This window comes from Crocodylus siamensis, chromosome 8, assembly GCF_052110815.1.
Source record: "Crocodylus siamensis isolate JL-2025a chromosome 8, ASM5211081v1, whole genome shotgun sequence".
Lineage (NCBI taxonomy): Eukaryota > Metazoa > Chordata > Crocodylia > Crocodylidae > Crocodylus > Crocodylus siamensis.
This window is the reverse complement of record NC_143402.1, coordinates 18,810,427-18,827,634: the sequence shown is the minus strand read 5'-3', so window position 1 is coordinate 18,827,634 and position 17,208 is coordinate 18,810,427. Positions and strand designations below refer to the sequence as shown.

Genomic DNA, 17,208 nt, shown 5'->3' with positions numbered 1-17,208 from the left:
TCCCTGTAACTAGGCCTTACATAGCTCAAGTAACTCTGCATTCCCTGTACTCACAACAGAGTAAGACTGCAATTTACAGCCTCCCTTGACCTAGACATATGCCAAGTCCTTTCCGCTGCCAACTGAGACGAGATTTTGTCTTCTGAAGGGTTGGGCATTAATCGTGTTGACTAATTCAGTTCAGGAATAAATTAAATACATCATGCAGGGCTTCGGTTCATCAGAAGGCAGGTTAGATTTACATCTTATGGACTACCTAAATCAGAGATGTATGCATAAGTTTTCATAAGCAGAGGGCTTGCTTCATCAGATGCTGTGAAGGGACCTGCAAGAAGCAGAGCTGCTAAACAGAAAGTGATTAGAATATGAAGGGTAGGGAAGGAGGGAGGAAAGAAGAGGGGACACTGCTGAGACAGGCAAGGGGGGTAGGAGAGAGGAAAACACAGCAGTTAGCCCATGGGTTAACTGGTTGGCTTAAACGACTTAAGAAGTTCAGTAGACATTTCCCTTAAGACATTTCAACACTGCCTGGTATGGATCTCATTCCAGAGGGCTCAGAAGGAGGATAAAAGTCTGAGTGTGAGACATCTCTAAAGGTCATCTCTGGCTTACTGCATAGGACAATACACCAGGATTCAGGAGTCCTTGGTTCTTTTCCTGTAGGGCTATGAGAAATTTCAACAAGTGTTTTGTTTCAAAGCTGTTTTGATACGTTTCGAGCTTGAAACAGTGAAACCGAAATGAAACAAAAGGCTTCAAAACAGCTTTGAAACATAATGAGGGCACTTGAAACTTTTCAAAATGTTTAGGGTTTCAAGCGGCTCTGCCAGCCCCACTGAGCTCAGCCCAGTGGTGGAGCCGCTCCAAGTGCAGCCCTGGCCAATGGCTCTCCCCTGCCTCCCGCTGCCGGGCTGTGCTCACCAGGGCTGCACTTGGAGCGGCTCCACCACTGGCTCTCCCGCCACGTCCTACTGCCAGGCTGAGCTCCGTGGGGCTGGTGCTTGGACTGCAGCCCGGCGGTGGGAGGCGGGGAGAGCCAGGGCTGCTCCGCCAGCCCCACAGAGCTCAACCTGCCCTCCCAGCTATGCCGGACTCCTCCCCGGGGCGCAGGCCCACAGATCTGCATGCAGGATGACAGGAGGCTGCCACTGCTGCCTAGGGCCAACAGCAGTACCAGTTTTCCTGGTGCATGGCATGGGCTGTGCCCAGTGCCTGTCCCAGGTGGCAGCAGCAGCCTCCTGTCATCCTGAGCAGACCCAAGGGCCCACAGCCCTGGGAGGAGTCTGGCATAGCCCTCTCAGAGGTGTGGGCCCCCAGATCTGCACACGGGGTAACAGGAGGCTACCACTGCCGGCAAGTGACACGAGTTTTGTTTTTTGCAGTTTGAGATGCAGTTTCCCAGAAACTGCCAGACCTATTTCCTTGAAACTTGGCAGGCTTTGTACCCTCAGAAGGGGCTACCATCCCTGCAATTTTCATCCAAATCAGGCAAGAAATGACAAAGTTACAGACATTTTCATGATTCCCCATTTATAGCCTATGGGCAAAATGTTGAAATGCATCAAAACAGCAAAACAGTTTTGATGAAACAAAATGGAAAGGTGCTTCGAAATGAAACAAAACGATGAAACTAAACACTGTCCCTTTGAAACAGCAAAACAGAAGCTGAAATGAAACAGTGCTGTTTCACACAGCCCTATTTTCCTGGTTCTGCTACTAGCTGGCTGGGTGATTTGGTTTCCCTGTCTGTAAATGGGGATAATAAATATTGACCTCCTTTACAGAGTACTTAATGGATGTGTGGATGAAAAGTGCTATGCACCTTGGCAGTGGAGGTATTCTAAATACTGGGAATTTATAGTGGATTTGTTTCTAAATGAAAAGAAGATACCTAAAATAGAAAATGTACTGATTGTTCCATGCTGTCTGGTAATGATGAAATGCCAGTGCCGTTAAGGCCCTGAATGTTGGGGTTTCCCAGAATTAAACATCTTTAAGGTGTTAGATCTTTGTAAAATGAAGATGCCTAAAGCTCCTGTAGGTTAGAAGCTGTAGGATGTTAAGCCTATCCTTAGTCATGATGTGCATAGCCAGAGCCATCCCTAGGGGTGTGTGGGACCTGGGGCATTTCAGCCTGTGTGGAGCCAGGGGGTGGCAAGCAGCTGGAGTGTGGAGCTGGTGGTGCTTGGCGGGGCCTGTACAGCACTGTCTGTGGGATCCCGCAAAGCATGGGGCCTGGAGCTACTGCCCCAATTCACCCCCCAACCCCACCCAGGGACAGCGCTGTGCATAGCAGACCTATGTAAATCAGGGAGGAATATTTCAAGTTTAGAGGACAAGCAGGAAATTAATCAATTAATATAGCAAGAACTTGAAGTTGTTCGACGATTTGAAATGTTAGGAGAAATCGAGGCAGCAACAGTTAGTGGACAGAGAGCAGGCAAGGTGATACAGGTGAGCAATACAGCTAATGCTACTGCTTGCAATTCCACACTCAGTGCCTAACATGAACAAAGAATAGAGGAAATGGAGAGCAGCCCCAGGCAAGCGTTCATCCGGTGGCTAGAAAAACTGAGTACTGAGAGCCAGAGGATACAGTTTGGGGAATTATTCCAGGATTCTTACTAGGTACAATACTACTACTACTACTAATAAAGGCAAAATGCACACTTAAAACACTGAATGCACACTGAATTTGTTTTCCTTGCCCCTTATGAAGCCATTGACCTCAGCACAAAGTACAAACACAACCACTAGCGTTCAGATTCAATAAACCCGTTTGCTCGTATCCTTCGGAAGTTTTTCTTTTTTAAATGAAAAATGATTTTAAAGCCACCATGATTTCAGCGCTGGGCACTTCCAGATGTCAGTAACTTCTTTGGGGCGTTTTGGTTGTAGCCATGTTGGTCTAAGGACATAGGCAGGCAAGGTTCTTTGAGTAGCTGGGATATCTTTTTATCTTTTATGAGATATCTTTTATTAACTTATGAAACATTTACAAACTTATGAAGCATATCTTTTAACTTCTTATGAAACAGCCTAACATGCATAGCAAACTAATCCTTAGAAGGCTGTTACGTTTAGGACCCATTTAAGGGGGCGCTGCAGTGTCACCACCCCACAATTGCATTGCGAGTTTTGTGATGTTTGAAGCGAGGCCTGGGCGTCCTACGTAAGAATCCACTTTGCGTCCTCTTCGAACCAACTTAAGTTTCTCGCCCTCGTGGTTGAGAAAACTGTGAATCTGACGAATCTCTAACGTATCTGGGAAGCTCAGGAGTCCTAAACCAGGGAAACGAGTAGCACCGGGACTGGATGACTGAAAGAAAGGCATCAGGGATGCATTTCGAGTCTGAGCCCCACGGGCAGTGCCAGGGTTCCTGCAGGAGGGGTCCGCGGATCCCCCAAGGAGCCCCTGCAAGGACGTGGCTCTTGCGGTGGCAGCTGCAGAGCCGCAGCGCCAACACGACGAGCCCAGCGCCCACGTGCCGCCAACAACCCCAACCCCAACCCCATTCCCCGCAGTGGGCCCGGGCGCTGGCAGCGCTTTGTTGCCTCGCCCCGCCCACAAGGGCGAAGGGCAGGCGCCGCGCCGAGGCTTCGCCGCTCCCGCTGCGCCTGCGCACGACCCCGCGCATGCTCCATGGGAAGCGGGCCGCGGGCCGCCCATGCGCGGTAGCGGGCGCGGCGCCGTTTTTCACGCGCGGGGGGACCTGTGTGGCGCCCACCCCGCGCGGCTCTAGGACCTGGTGGCTCCCGCCCACTCCTCCGGGAGCCCAAATAAAGAGCAATGGCGGCCCGTTAGCCGGGCATCCGCGGCGCGGCGCGGCGACAGCACCGATCGCGCCGCGGGTATGGCCGGGCCGCCCCGCCCCGCGTGAGGCGCAGCGGGCCCGGCGAGTGCGGCGGTGGGCGCTGCGCAGGCCGCGGCACAGGCCGCGGACATGGCCACCGAGCTGGAGCCGCCCGCGGCGGGCGCAGGGCCGGGCGCGGCGCCGCTGGAAGCGGAGGAGGACGAGGAGCACTGGCTCTACGGGGGTAGGTGCGGGCTCGGCGCACGCGCAGTCGCGTCCCCTGGCGGCGGCGCTGGCGCGGGCCGTGTACACGCGGGGCTGTCTCGGGGCAGCCGAGCCGCCCCAGCGCCCCCCGGCCCGGCCTGACCCCGGGCTGTCGGTCTCCGTGAGGGGTGAGGCCGGCGGTGTCTCCTGGTCCTTGTCCGAGGTGTGCACAGCCTTCCCGGGGCACAGGGGCAGACGGGTATGGGCAAACCACACTGGCGCCCAGGACCAGGACAAAAAGGGGAGCCCAGAAATGGCTGTTGTTGATTATTACTAATGTCTGGCGAAGGAGGACCTGATACTAAAAGCTCGCCCAGGGCCACTAGGATTTCTAAGTCGGACGGGATGTATTGGATCGCCGAGTCTGACCCCTGCCCTGGGCAGGAAAGAGCACCCGGGTCAAGTGACCCCAGCCAGGTGCTTGTCTAATCTCGTCTTGAACACATCCGAGGTGGGGAAAAGCACCGCCTCCCTTGGAAGCCTGTTCCAGACTTTAGCAACCTTCGCCATAAAAAAAGTTCTTCCCAAAGTGCAGTCTAAATCTGCTGTCCATCAGTTTATGGCCGTTGTTTCTAATAACCCCGAGGGGTGCCCTAGTAAACAGAGTGTTCTCTATTCCCTGCTGTCCCCCCCACCCGATGAGTTTGTAGATGGCCACAAGATCGCATCTCAGCCTTCTCTTGCAGAGGCTGAAGAGATTGAGTTGCCTCAGTCTGTCTTCACCTGCAGGCCCTCAACCATACAAATATAGCCCTTCTCTGAACCTTTTCCAGGTTATCTACATCCCTCTTGAAGTGCAGCGCCCAAAACTGAATGCAGTACTCCATCTGCAGCCTCACCAATACTGCATAGAGGGGAAGTATCACCTCCCTGGACCTGTTCATGGTGCACCTGCTAGTGCAAGACAGAGTGTGGTTAGCCTTGCTTATTGCCATATCACATTGGCAACTCATGTTCATTTTTGTGTCGACTATGACTCTGAGATCCCTTTCCACTGCTGTGCTGCTTGGAATGGTACTTCCCAGTCAATAGGTGTATTGGTGATTCTTGCTCCCCAGGTGTGCAGGTGCAATGCTGCCCAGAGTCCCCAGCCACACGTGGAGGCCCTCGTCTGTGCAGGACATGGGAATGGCTGCCGGGTGCCATGGGTGGAGCGATGGGTGCGTCTTCATGAGTCTTGGGGGCCTTGGCTGTCGGAGCCCTGCAGGTCCTTGACCAAGGGGCTGTGGCTCCCTGGGGTGCCGTGAAATCCTTCCCAGGTTATTGTGGTGAGGTGTGCAAGCACAATTTGCAAGGCGTGTCCAGAGACTTGATGGCAGCTCGAGAGGTGGTTTGGTAGCAGCTTTCCGCTACGTCAGGAGCATACATCAAGGGGTCAGTGAACAGCTGTTCACCTGGGCACCCAAGAGGAAAACCGGGAGTAATGGTCATAAATTCCTGGAACATTAGGAAAAACTTCTTCGCAGTCAGGATGTCCAGACAGTGGAATAAGCTTCCTCCAGAGGTGGTGCAATCACCTACCCTGGAAATCTTCAAGAGGAGACTGGATGCTCACCTCCCTAGGGTCACTTCACCCCAGTTGTCTTTCCTGCCTGGTGCACGAGGCTAGACCCAATGATTCCCCCCCAAAGTCTCTTCCAGCCTCACAATCCTATGAATCCAAACAGGAACCCATTGTGTCACAAACATGGGGATCTGCTCTGCTGTCTTGCGTGGTTGGCCATGGGAGGTGATGGTGCCTCTTTCTCACAATGTCCCTTCCAGCCCTAAACGTCTGTGGATCTGTGTATGCTCCTCGCTGGCTAGTTCTCACCGGGGCTACTGTATGCAGTGCTGGGCTCCACGTTTTAAAAAGGACGTGGAGAAGTGAGAGAGGGTCCAGAGGCAGGTGACAAAGATGATAAAAGGCAAGTCTCAGGGGGAGAGGCTGAAGGAGCTAGGTGTGTTCGGCTTGTGGAAAAGGTGCGTGAGAGGAGACATGATACCAGTCTTCAAATACGTGAAGGGATCCCATGAAGAAGAAGGGAAAGCACCTTTTTCTCTCTTGCTGGAGAGAGGATGATGCAGACAAATGGTTGGAAGTTGCAGCAGAGTAAGTTTAGATTGGATGTCCTGAAAAATGACACTGTTAGAGTAGCGAGGCAGTGGAATAGGCTGCTAACAGGTAGACAGGTCTTCAAGAAGAGATTGGACAGCCACTGGTCAGGGATGAAGTAGGCGTAGCTATGCCTGTCTTTGACTAGAAGTATTTCCCGTGCTTCTGGGCCTTTCTTCCTCTTTACACGTGTGAGGTGTGTTTAAACCTTCCCCAGAGGCATTGGGTATTCATTACAGCCAAGGCTTGGGACTTTGACTCAGGTGTGCCCGTGCTCCTGCTGGGACTGAAGGTGGAGATTCCTGGCAAGAGGGTCTTGCCCCTCTGCTCAGGGTCTGACCAGTCACCCTACCTGAGGTCAGGAAGGAATTCTACCCCATGGTCAGATTGGTATGGTTGGGGGTGGGCGGTTGTCTTCCTCTGTAGTGGGGGGCATGGCCCTCTGCCCAGGATCTCTTGAGCATATATTGACAACCTTTCATAGCCAGTGAATGCCTTGCTTCTGTCTGCTTTACCTGTGGCAGGTTGGGGTGTCGGGTCTGTGTTGCGTCAGGATTGGTAATAGTCTTACATACAGTTTAGATTGTCGGTGGGCAAAACACAGGCCAAATCCCACTGGCCTTATCTGGCCTGCAGCACCCCACAATGAATTGCACTTCATACAGCCCTTCTGCCCACCAGGGTGGGAGCAAGGTGCCCATGTGTACAACCCTTTAACATACCCTGTTGGGCCTTGCTCCCACCCTCTTGCGTGGAAGGACTCTGCCTAGCCAGCAGCTTCTGGGTGAGGCTTCTGCTGCAACCAGAACCTGCTTGCTCTGGGCAGCAGGTAGGGAAGTAATGGGGCTGGTGGGGGAGGTAGAGTTGCAGCTGGATGGAAGCAGGAATGCAACACGGAGCCTGCGCCCAGAGGGGCAGTGGAAGTGCGGAGCTCACTGGGCAGGGTGTGGGTGAGGGTGGGGGGTATAGGGCCAACTCCCCCCCCCCCCCCCCCCATGGTGTGCAGTCCCAGCTGCCAGCAGCAGCAGGTGGGGAGGTCAGGGCACTTGTGCAGACGCCCAGTGGGGCATGGCTCCGGCCATCACTGTGCAAGGGGAGGGAACATAGCCTGCCTGGCTACCTCTATTGCTGAGGCTCTGCGCCACATGCCTGCACTTCCCCACTTGCAGTGGGGGAAGCCCTGTGCTGGAGCCTGCTGCCTCCCCTGCTCCCTGCTGTGCAGGTCCCAGCACTCTGCTGGGAGTGGAGGGAGTCCCACCCCTGCTTCCACAGAGTCCAGCATGGGGCTTCACTGTTGTAAATGTGGAGCTGCAGGTGTGGGGCACAGAGCCCCTGCGATCGAGGCAGTTGGGCAGGCTGTGTGGGGGTGCACTCCTTGTCCCTCCCTAGTGCAATGCTGATCGCCTTGATCGCAGGGGCTCCATGCCCCCCACCTGCAGCTCCACACTCGGAGTGGGGAAGCCCCGTGCTGGACTCTGCAGGGGAGGGAGTGCAGTGCTGGCCGGAGCCACGCCACACTGGGTGGCTGTGCCAGGGACAAGTGCCCTGACCTCCCCACCTGCTGCTGCTGGCAGCTGGGGCTGCACACCAAGCAGGGGTGGGGGGAGCAACTGTCAACTGGTGGGGCTAGCTATGTGGCCCCCGAAAACTTGTTAAGCAGCCACCCCTGGTTTAGATGATGGTTTGGATGGGAATGATTCTGCCTCAAGCAAAGGAGGGGGTTGGAGTAAGTGAGCTCTAGAGGTCCCTCCCAGCCCTATTTCCCTAGGATTCTGGTAGTTCTTTGCAACAGGAGAATTGCTCTGTCTTCTATATTTGGGGGGAAAAAAAGAATAAACTAAGAGCTGGCATTTTCCAAGGGGGTCCTTGAGTCTAGACAGGGGTGCCTCGAGTCTGAAAATGGTGAGAACCACTGCCTTGAATATTTGTTCCATGAGCCCTTAGGCATTTGTTTCTTTGTTCTCATTGGTATGTTTTCTGGTACCTTGAAATTTCCTCCTCCTCTGCCATGTTTTAACATATAGGTAAAGACTGTTTATGGAGAGGAAATAAACATTCCTGACTCCTGTTCCATCCTTTGTCCTGGCACAAGGGTTGTTAACCAGGGGTGCACGTACCTTTGGGGTACTTGGATCAGTCCTAGGGGGTACATGCAGGTGGGCGGGGACAGAGCACCACCACCTCCCAGGAGCAGGCCCCAGGGCAGGGTGAGGGCAGTGGTGGCCTGTGGGGCAGGGAAGCTTGCATGCAGTGGCCATCACTACCACATACCAGCCTGGTGAACTTCCCCAGCCCTGCTCCTAGGAAGTGACGGTGATCCATCCCTGCCCACCTGTGTACCCACCTCCCTGCTCAGCGTCCAGCCATGCACACACCCCTCGTTGTCCCGTTTCTTCCCCCCCCCCCCGCTCAGTGTTTGGCCACTCAGGGTACTTAAACTAAAGATGGTTGAAAACCCCAGTCCTAGCATTTGAAGGCCTTTCCTGAATTAGTGATGCATATTTTCACTTCTGCTTGCTCTGTTTAATCTTGTGCTTTGTTTGGGAACAAAAGTGTTATGGCATTTGGGTTATCGCTTCCCTTCATCAGGTAGTCTGGATCACACAGCTTTTTGGGAAAAATCTTTTGTCGTCTTATTTCTTTTTTAGTTTTAACATGTGGTGTTTGTTCTATTTGCAGATGACACCACTGGTAAGCAAGAAGATGGACCAATTGCTGGGTAAGTCCAAAAACTACTCATTCATGATGATTAGACTTCTCCAACAGCAGTTTCTGTCTCAGACTGAAGGGTAATACCCAGGTTAAAATGTCAGCAACATCAACTCCATTGTTTTGTGTTGGAACTAATTGAGTTGTATGGAGTCTATTGTTTGAGCATCTTTATGGTTGTGACCTTTACATACAAGCTCTGTAGAGATGCTAAGGATCCAGCATCCTTTCAGGAATAGAGCACTGTCTCAGTATCCTAAGATAGAATTTTACTTTCTCTACTACCCTGTGCCAGCTATCCCTCCCTGTAAAAATTTCCGCATGCGAATGGGGTGGGAGAAGGGGAGGAGGTGTGTAAGCTGCACAACTGTCCTTAGCTGGATGGGTACTCATCACCTTGGAAAACTAAGCAGTGTTTTGCACAGCTTTGAAATGACATGATATGATATTTTTCACTTTGTTTGCACATACACACACAAAATAAAATTCTCATTCAGTAGATGTGAACACACAAACCTTTTAGATGGTGTACTTGCCTAGTAGCAAGGGACATCCTTTGGGTTTTTTTAATATAAGTTTACCACTGACCTAATTACATAAAACTAGCACTCTTGTCTCTTTTTAACTATGACTATTAACATTGCACAAACAGAATAGTAAGCAATTTGCAGACAAATGCTTGGTGATTATGAAGTAGCAAATCCTGTATCTTTCAGTCTTTTAATGTTTGCAAGTCACTTTAAAGCCCTCAAAGGCTAAGTATTATTAGCTGCTTGCTCTTATTTTTAAGTCCCTCATTTTGGGTCCCAGTTCCTCATATAGAATCTGTGTAGGTTGTGAGATGCCATATGTCAACAAGATGATTGATTGTTTGCTAGTCTGTTATCTATGGGAATTCCAGTGAGACATTCCCTTTGCCTACAGCTGACTTCCCTAATGATACTATACAAAGGTAATACAGAGTGCAGTATCTCTTGTCATTTCTGCAGTACACAGGGTTTTATTGATTTTTAAGCACTACTCTACAGAAGAGAGTTTTATCAGTAGCACAAAGGATTTACATTGGTATTCAGGGGAATGGAAATTAAATGGCCAGCACTTTATTAAGTGTATATAGATGCTAGTGGCCCCATCAAAGTGCAGTTTATCTACTCTGTAGCAGTGAAGTTATAGAGACAGATGATTGCTTTATGTGGATGTGTATTTCAACTTACATTCACACATTTTTAATACGCATCCACAGATCCTTCGTGTGATATGAAGCTGAAGGTAATACTTGTTGCTGTTTCTCACTTCAGTAATCTTGGTGACTAAGACGATTCTGGGGTTGGGGTCAATGTTGTGAATTACTCTGATTTGCTGAACAGCATAGGAAAGGTCATAGGGAGCCATCTGTGGCAATTTCCTCTAGTGGTTCTTCTTTCTCTCCATATAATGACCTGATGTCCATGACCTTGGAGTCGGATCTTCTTTTGGATGCCTGTTATGCTAATTTTTATAACTGAAGTGCTTTTGCTGCAGCATTAGGAATTTGGCCAGACTGGGCTCTGTGCTTTGTCGGCCAGCTCTTGAAATAAATGTCTGTCTGTCTGTCTGTCTGTCTGTCTGTCTGTCTGTCTGTCTGTCTGTCTGTCTGTCTGTCTGTCTGTCTGTCTGTCTGTCTGTCTGTCTGTCTGTCTGTCTGTCTGTCTGTCTGTCTGTCTGTCTGTCTTTGATTACTGCAATTCTTTCTTTGTGGGGCTTTCCACTACCATGCTCTGGCTGCAGCTGGGGAGCCAATATGGAATTCAGCTAGCCTGCTTGTCCAGATTTCTCTTCACAATCTTGCTTTCCCACTCTCCTAATAAGAGAGATTTAATTGACTTCTCTTGTTTTGTTTTGTTTTGTTTTGTTTTGTTTTGTTTTTTATAGGGCAGTGTTGGGCAATATACTGCCCACAGGCCAGATCTGGCTCACCAACTGATTGGATCCAGCCTGCAGGCAGGCACCTACCAATTGATTGGAAGTAGCCTGGGGCTGCCCCTGCAACACTGCATGGGACCAAGCCCTGCCCGCTTCTGCCTCGGGCAGCCTGTGTTGCCCCAGCCAGTGTTCACAGCTTCCCAGTGGGGTGCTCCCAAATGAAGCTTCTCCCACCTGCAGTGGCTCCTCTTCCTCCTGCCCCTCCAGGCAGCAAGGGGAGCAGGAGCCATCCAGTTGTAGTACTTCCCTGAAACAGTATAGCAGGGGGAGGAGGAGCTGCTGGAGGCTGGGGGAGCCAAGCAGTATCTGGGTTACTGCAGCTGCACTGAGAGCAGCTCCACTAGTGCACTGGCCAGGGCTAGGGCTGGGTGTGAGCAGGAGCACAGCATGGGCTGCCCCAGGCAGGAGGGGATGGGGCTTGGCCCCTGTGGAGCACTGTGGAGGCAGCTGTGGGCCACACCTGCACTGCCTGGGTGAGCTCTGCTGCACATGTCCCCTACTGCCCTCTTTCTCCTTCTCCCCAGCTGGCTCCCAGGACCTAGTGAGGGGGCAGCCCTCCACATGCCACCCCCCACTCCAAGACTACAATTTTATATTGAGCAATTCTGCAATTGCTTCTATATACACTAAAACAAATCGGGACAAAATTATTTTTTGAAATAAAATTGAAGTATGTTATGGTAGACGTTTTGATTTTTTAGTATATGATTTGCCTTTTGTCTGTCACGTGTTAAAATGATATCTTTTAAAAGATTTTATGTATGTAACCCCTGACAGCTCACCAGAACGCATTAAGTGGTCCTCTAGCCAAGGTCATTGCCCACCCCTGATCTAGGGTTTGCGTTGTGGGGCTCCATTTCATCAGGGTGATCTCTGATGTCCTTGTTTGCAAGGTGTCTTCCTTTATGCCGTACCTGAAATGGCTTTAATATCCTGCATATGCAGACTCTGTTCTGGCTCTTATGCACTTTGTTCCCCTTGGGGTGCAGACCTTCAAGCACCTGCTCCCAGCCATGGTTCTCTTCCCTGATTTTTACTCCCTATTTCACTAAGGAGTTTTCCTAGAATTAAAGTGTTGGCAGGGTGGGGCCCCCCAGATCATGGGCTATATAAATCCTTTGTATAAAAAAGGAACTTGTGAGTACTTTTCTAGTTCAAATGGGTAAATATAAACCCTGTCTCGTTAAATTTGGGTTCTGTAATATGTCATGTGTGTTTAGTGCAACAAGCGGTACTTCATCAGTGACTTGGATGAGGGTGTGGAGAGAACTCCGTTTAAATTTGCGGACAACACCAAATTATGGGGCAAAGTAAACACACAGGTGGGCAGGGAATGGATTCAGGCAGATTTTGACAGGTTGGAAAAGTGGGCAGAACAGAACAGGATGCGGTTTAACAAAGATAAGTGCAAAGTGTTGCATCTAGGGGGGGAAAAAGGGTCATCTCCCAATCTGTGTGTCTTGGCAATTTTAAGTAGCGCAGCAGCAGAAAGGGATCTCGGAGTCATAGTGGGCTTCAAAATTAACATGAGGAGTCCGTGTGACGAAGTGATAAGTAAAGTCAACCACACTCTATCAGGTACATCACAAACAGGTCCAAGAAAGTAGTGCTTCCCCTCTGTGGCATTGGTAAGGCTGCAGCTGGAGTACTGTGTCCAGTTTTGGGCGCTGCACTTCAAGGACATGGATAACCTTGAGATGGTCCAGAGGAGGGCTACTCATATGGTTAGGGGCCTATAGGCCTATGAGGAGAGATTTGAGGGACCTGGATCTCCTTCAGCCTTTGCAAGAGAAGGCTGAGGTGATCTTGTGGCTGTCTACAAATTCATTGGGGGTGGGGGGGGACCAAGGAATAGGAGATGTTTCTAGTTACCCTAAGGGGTGCCCTGGTAAACAAAGCAACGGCCACAAACTGACAGAGCAGATTTAGGTTGGACATCAGGAAGAACTTCTTCACAATAAGGGTTGCCAGAATCTAGAATGGGTTTCCAAAGGAAGTGGTGCTCTCCCGTACCTTTGGGTCTTCAAGAGGAGACTGGACAAGCACCTGGCTGGGTTTATTGACCCCAGAGCACTTTCCTACCCAGGGCAGGAAATCGGACTCAATCTACTGAGGCCCCTTCTGACCCTAAAAATCTATGAAATCTCTGACACTTGCTTCAGAATCTTTAGTTAACAAATTTTACCTCTAATGTCTATTGTTGCAATCTCAGACTTATCTGTAATGACTGATGAGCAGGGATCTTGCCTTTTTTTACTCTAACTCCCAAAATCCATGATTAAAATTAAAGGTCCCTCAACCCCCCTCCCAGCCCTGCCAGAGAGGGCCCCCAGCTGCCGGGGCTATGGGGCCAGGGACCCAGGGCTGCAGCTTCCTGTCTCTAACAAAAGGCAGTGGCTGCTGCAGCAGAAGGAGTACGGAGCTGGCTTCCACACCACTGCAGCAGGCTTGGGTGGGGCCAGGTCCTGGCGGTAGTGCGGACTCCTGGGGGGCAGGGGGGACACCCACATCCCCCAGATCTGGACAGGGGGGTGTGCACTGCGCAGCTTCCCTGAAGGGCTGATAGCACACCGCTCTGGGTCCATGTGCTGCCAGCCAGGCAGGCATTTCATGTGGGGCTTCCCCCAACAACTTCCAACTCCCTCAGCCACCAGCTAGCTTCCCGCAACAGTGCCCGCCCAGCTGGCAGCATATGGACCCAGAGGGGCATGCTATCAGCCCTTTGGGAAAGCTGCACATGGAGGTGCACTCGGTCTGATACTGCGCCGCTTGTGGTCCACGTGCTGCTGGCCGGATGAGCACTCTGTGTCTTTCCTTAACACCTCCCCGCTCCCTCAGCCCACAGCAAGCTTCCTTCCCAGCCCTGCCAATGCCCCCCAGCTCCCTACAAGCCCCACTTACCTTACAGGCTCCAGGAAGGAAAGTGAGCCTGAGCCCAGCCTTGGGTGAGTGAGAGTCTCAGGCCCGCCCTTCCCTCTTCTTCCTGCTCCAGGCAGGGTTGGGGGGTTTCTGCCCTTCTTGCAGTTAGCTCTTGCAGGCTGGAACTCAGCTTGCCTGCAGAGTTCTTTGCAAAAGCGGGAAATCCGCAGATTTCTCTGCTAAAAAGTTAGGTTTTTTTTTCTATGATTTTGAAAATGGGGAAATCCATGGTTTTCTCTCTCTCTCTCTTTTTTTTTTTTTTTCTGCCATGGGAAATGGAAAACCTGGATTCCCTGCTGATGAGATGGAAGGAATGGTTTAGGTCAGGGGTAGGCAGAATTTACCATGGGCTGGATTTGGCTTTTCAGGCACTTCTTTTTTTCATCCAGCCCGCAACACCCACCAGCAAATTGCACCCCACCCAGCCTTTCCACCTGGAAGGGCAGGAGCAAGGTGCTCATGTATACGCATGCCCCAACATATCGTATTGCTCCTCGCTCCCACCCTTATGGGTAGAAGAGCTCAGCCTGCCCAGCACACAGCTCCCAGGCAGGGCTGCTGCTACCAGGCAGCAGGTAGGGAAATGGTGGGGCGAAGGCAGAGCTGCATCTGGGCAAGAACACAGAGTGTAGGGCTGGTGGCAACGCAGAGCCTATGCCCAGGGTAGTGGCAGCAGTGCGGGGCTTGTGTGGGTGTGAGGGAGGGTGACAGGGTGTCGGGACTCCCCCCACTCCATGGTGCACAGCCCTTGCAGACAATGGGAGCAGCAGGCACAGGTACTGGGGCACTGGTGCCTGGTGGCATGCAGTGCTGGCCAGAGCCACACATCACAGTGAGGAACACAGCCCCTACCAGGCTGTCTCTATCACCAGTGCCCCCCGCCATGTACACTCAGCCCCCGCACTTGTGCAGCATGGGAGGGAAGCCCCATGTGTTGGAACTGGCTGCCTTCCCCCCTGCTCCTGCTATATAGGTCCTGCAGCTGGGGGTGATGAAGATGGCTCTCTCCAGTGCATGGGGCTTCCCTCCAATGCCACACAAGTGTGAGGGCTGCGTGTGCACAATGGGAAGTGCCAGTGATTAGAGGTGGCTCACCAGGGGCTGTGCTCTTTGCTGTAGTGTGCATTGCTGGCCGGAGCTGCGTGCTGCTGGGCATGAGTGCCCCCACCTGGTGATGTGCCATGGAGGGAGTGGGGGGTCCACACCCCTGCCACACACCCTACCATCCACATACAGCCCCCCACATATGCACATACCCCCAAACAATATACAAGACAAAAATAAATTCTTAGAGTTATTATGCAATCTCTTCTATATACAGTATGAAAACACAAATCGTGACATTTTTTGTAATAAAATTAAAGTATGTTCTAGTAGGTGTTTGACTTTTTAGTGTATGATTTTGGCTCTTAGGTTGTTTTAGTTCTAAGATGGCACCCCCTGCCTTCCCAAAAGGAGAGTTTGGAGGGGCGCAAGGGGAGGGACTTTTGGTGGCAAAGGTTAGGGGGTGGGATTTCTGGTCCCAAGATGGTGGCCAAGCGGCAGGGCCTCTATCAAGGGGTGGGGCTACCCACGCAGCCCTTGAAAGCTCAGCAACCCTCATTAAGTGGCCCTCCACCTGAAATAATTGCCCACCCCTGGGTTAGGTGATTGTTTATGTTCTGCCTTGTCATCGCCAAGTGACTGATGTAACATATAGCCCAAATTTTGAATGCAGTGTTCTCCGGGGGCTTGTAGGAAAGGAATTAGTTGATGTTAATCTAATCCCTACTATTCGAGTGTCCTCGTCGCCTAAATACTTGCGTAGCTGGCTCTTCTGTTGGCAGTCTCTGGGAAGAGCAAGGATTTACTGGGCCATGGAGCATGAACAACTTTATCCAAAAGATGGTATGTGTAGATCAGAACTGAAGCACGTGTAAAGGTGTGGCATCATTTGCTTATATGTTATCTGTTCATCGATAAAAAGAAATGTCTAGGCAAAGCTGCCTATGGGGCATCTTGCAGGAATGCTAACCTGTTTACAGTTAAACAAGCCTGCAAAGGATGAGTAATTGCACACCCAGCCTCCCAAATCCAGTATTTCTTTTTGATAGAACTGTGATGCGAAAGTCACCTTGATGCTGTATTGTTGGACACTTTAGAAATATTTATAGGAAGGGATCTCTGGGTTCAGACTGTCTATTTTATTTATGTCTCTTAAATTTGCCAGACATGCAGAATCTTCTCATCCTTTGCAAGATGCCCCTCAGGAGAGCCGGTCTGTCAGCAATGAAGACCGGGAGATGTCCCAGCACGTATGTGTTACAACTACAACTGGTAGATGTGGCTTTTCTGTGCAGTACACATTCATTACTTGAAAATATCCATGCATAACAAGGCTAAAGTGAAATGTTGCTAGTATTTTCTTTGTTGAAATATAGCATATTACATTTGTACCGTAACAACCAACTTATTGGAGATTTTCCCCCCCCCTTCTCCTCACACTAATTGCAACATGTAGTGTCTCTAACCTTAATGGTTGGAGAGCACTGGAAGCCAGGTATGCTAGGGTCTTTCTGACTCAGCCATGACTCTTGGGATGACTAGATGTCACAGACAGTTAATCCCTCTATCTTGGTTTCTGTGGTCCAAGGATTTCACTTGCACCTAGGGATGAATCTATTGTAATACCTAGCAAGCACATGGGTTATTGTAAATGGGGAAATATTGTTTATAAGCAGTACTGAGATCATGGGAAGAAAGGTGAAAAATGTATTTGAGGTGAGAAATATTGACGATTATTTGCTAAGAGGGGGGAAAAGTGGTGCTTATGTGGTGCAGTTTTTCTGCCTAACATGCACATTACATGAGGCTTTCCAGAGTTGCATCACTGCGAATTTTTGGCTTTAAATTTTAACGAGTCCCTATCAACTTCTACTACTGTTAGGCCCTTCCAAGTGGTGAGGATGACGAGGAAGACAGCGATAGTGACAGTGATGATGATGACGTGAAAGTTACCATTGGCAACATTAAAACAGGAGCACCATCCTACATGTATGTTTTCTGAGTCAAAGGATCTGCCTCTTTATTTTAACACTTAACTATATCTATAGCACTTTGGGGGAAGCTGTGCAGAAGGGAGGGAAGAGAGCATTTGACCTCACCAGCAGACTACAATGGGTAGAACACCAGCTTGGAAGTTGGGTTGGTTTCCGTTGGCTCAAGTTGGCTTCTTTTCATGTCTCACTCAAGCTTCCTAGGGAGCCTGTCTGTAAAGTGAGGATAATTCCCACATCTGTTGTTATGAGTCTGAATGGACTCATACTGGGGACATGCTTGACTGAGTGAATTTCAGGTTGGGATGTTGTGTAAGTTCTTAATACCAGTTTAGTGTTCAAGGTTTTTCTGGAATCAAATGAAACAGTAGGTAAATTGAACGGAAGGAAGCCTTAAAGTCGCTACAGTTTTCACTTGTCTGATTCTTCA

At 50.6% G+C, this 17,208-nt stretch overlaps 1 protein-coding gene across 1 annotated transcript in view; it reads left to right on the top strand.

Moving 5' to 3' along the window:
- Positions 1–3,647: 3,647 nt before the first annotated feature.
- Positions 3,648–17,208, top strand: part of LOC149858154 (uncharacterized) — a 41,140-nt gene continuing 27,579 nt past the window's right edge. Inside the window, 4 exon segments of the mRNA XM_090061263.1 lie at positions 3,648–4,038; positions 8,833–8,872; positions 15,953–16,037; positions 16,670–16,776. Of these exon segments, the coding sequence (XP_089917389.1) occupies positions 3,945–4,038; positions 8,833–8,872; positions 15,953–16,037; positions 16,670–16,776 (326 nt within the window). The 5' untranslated portion in view covers positions 3,648–3,944.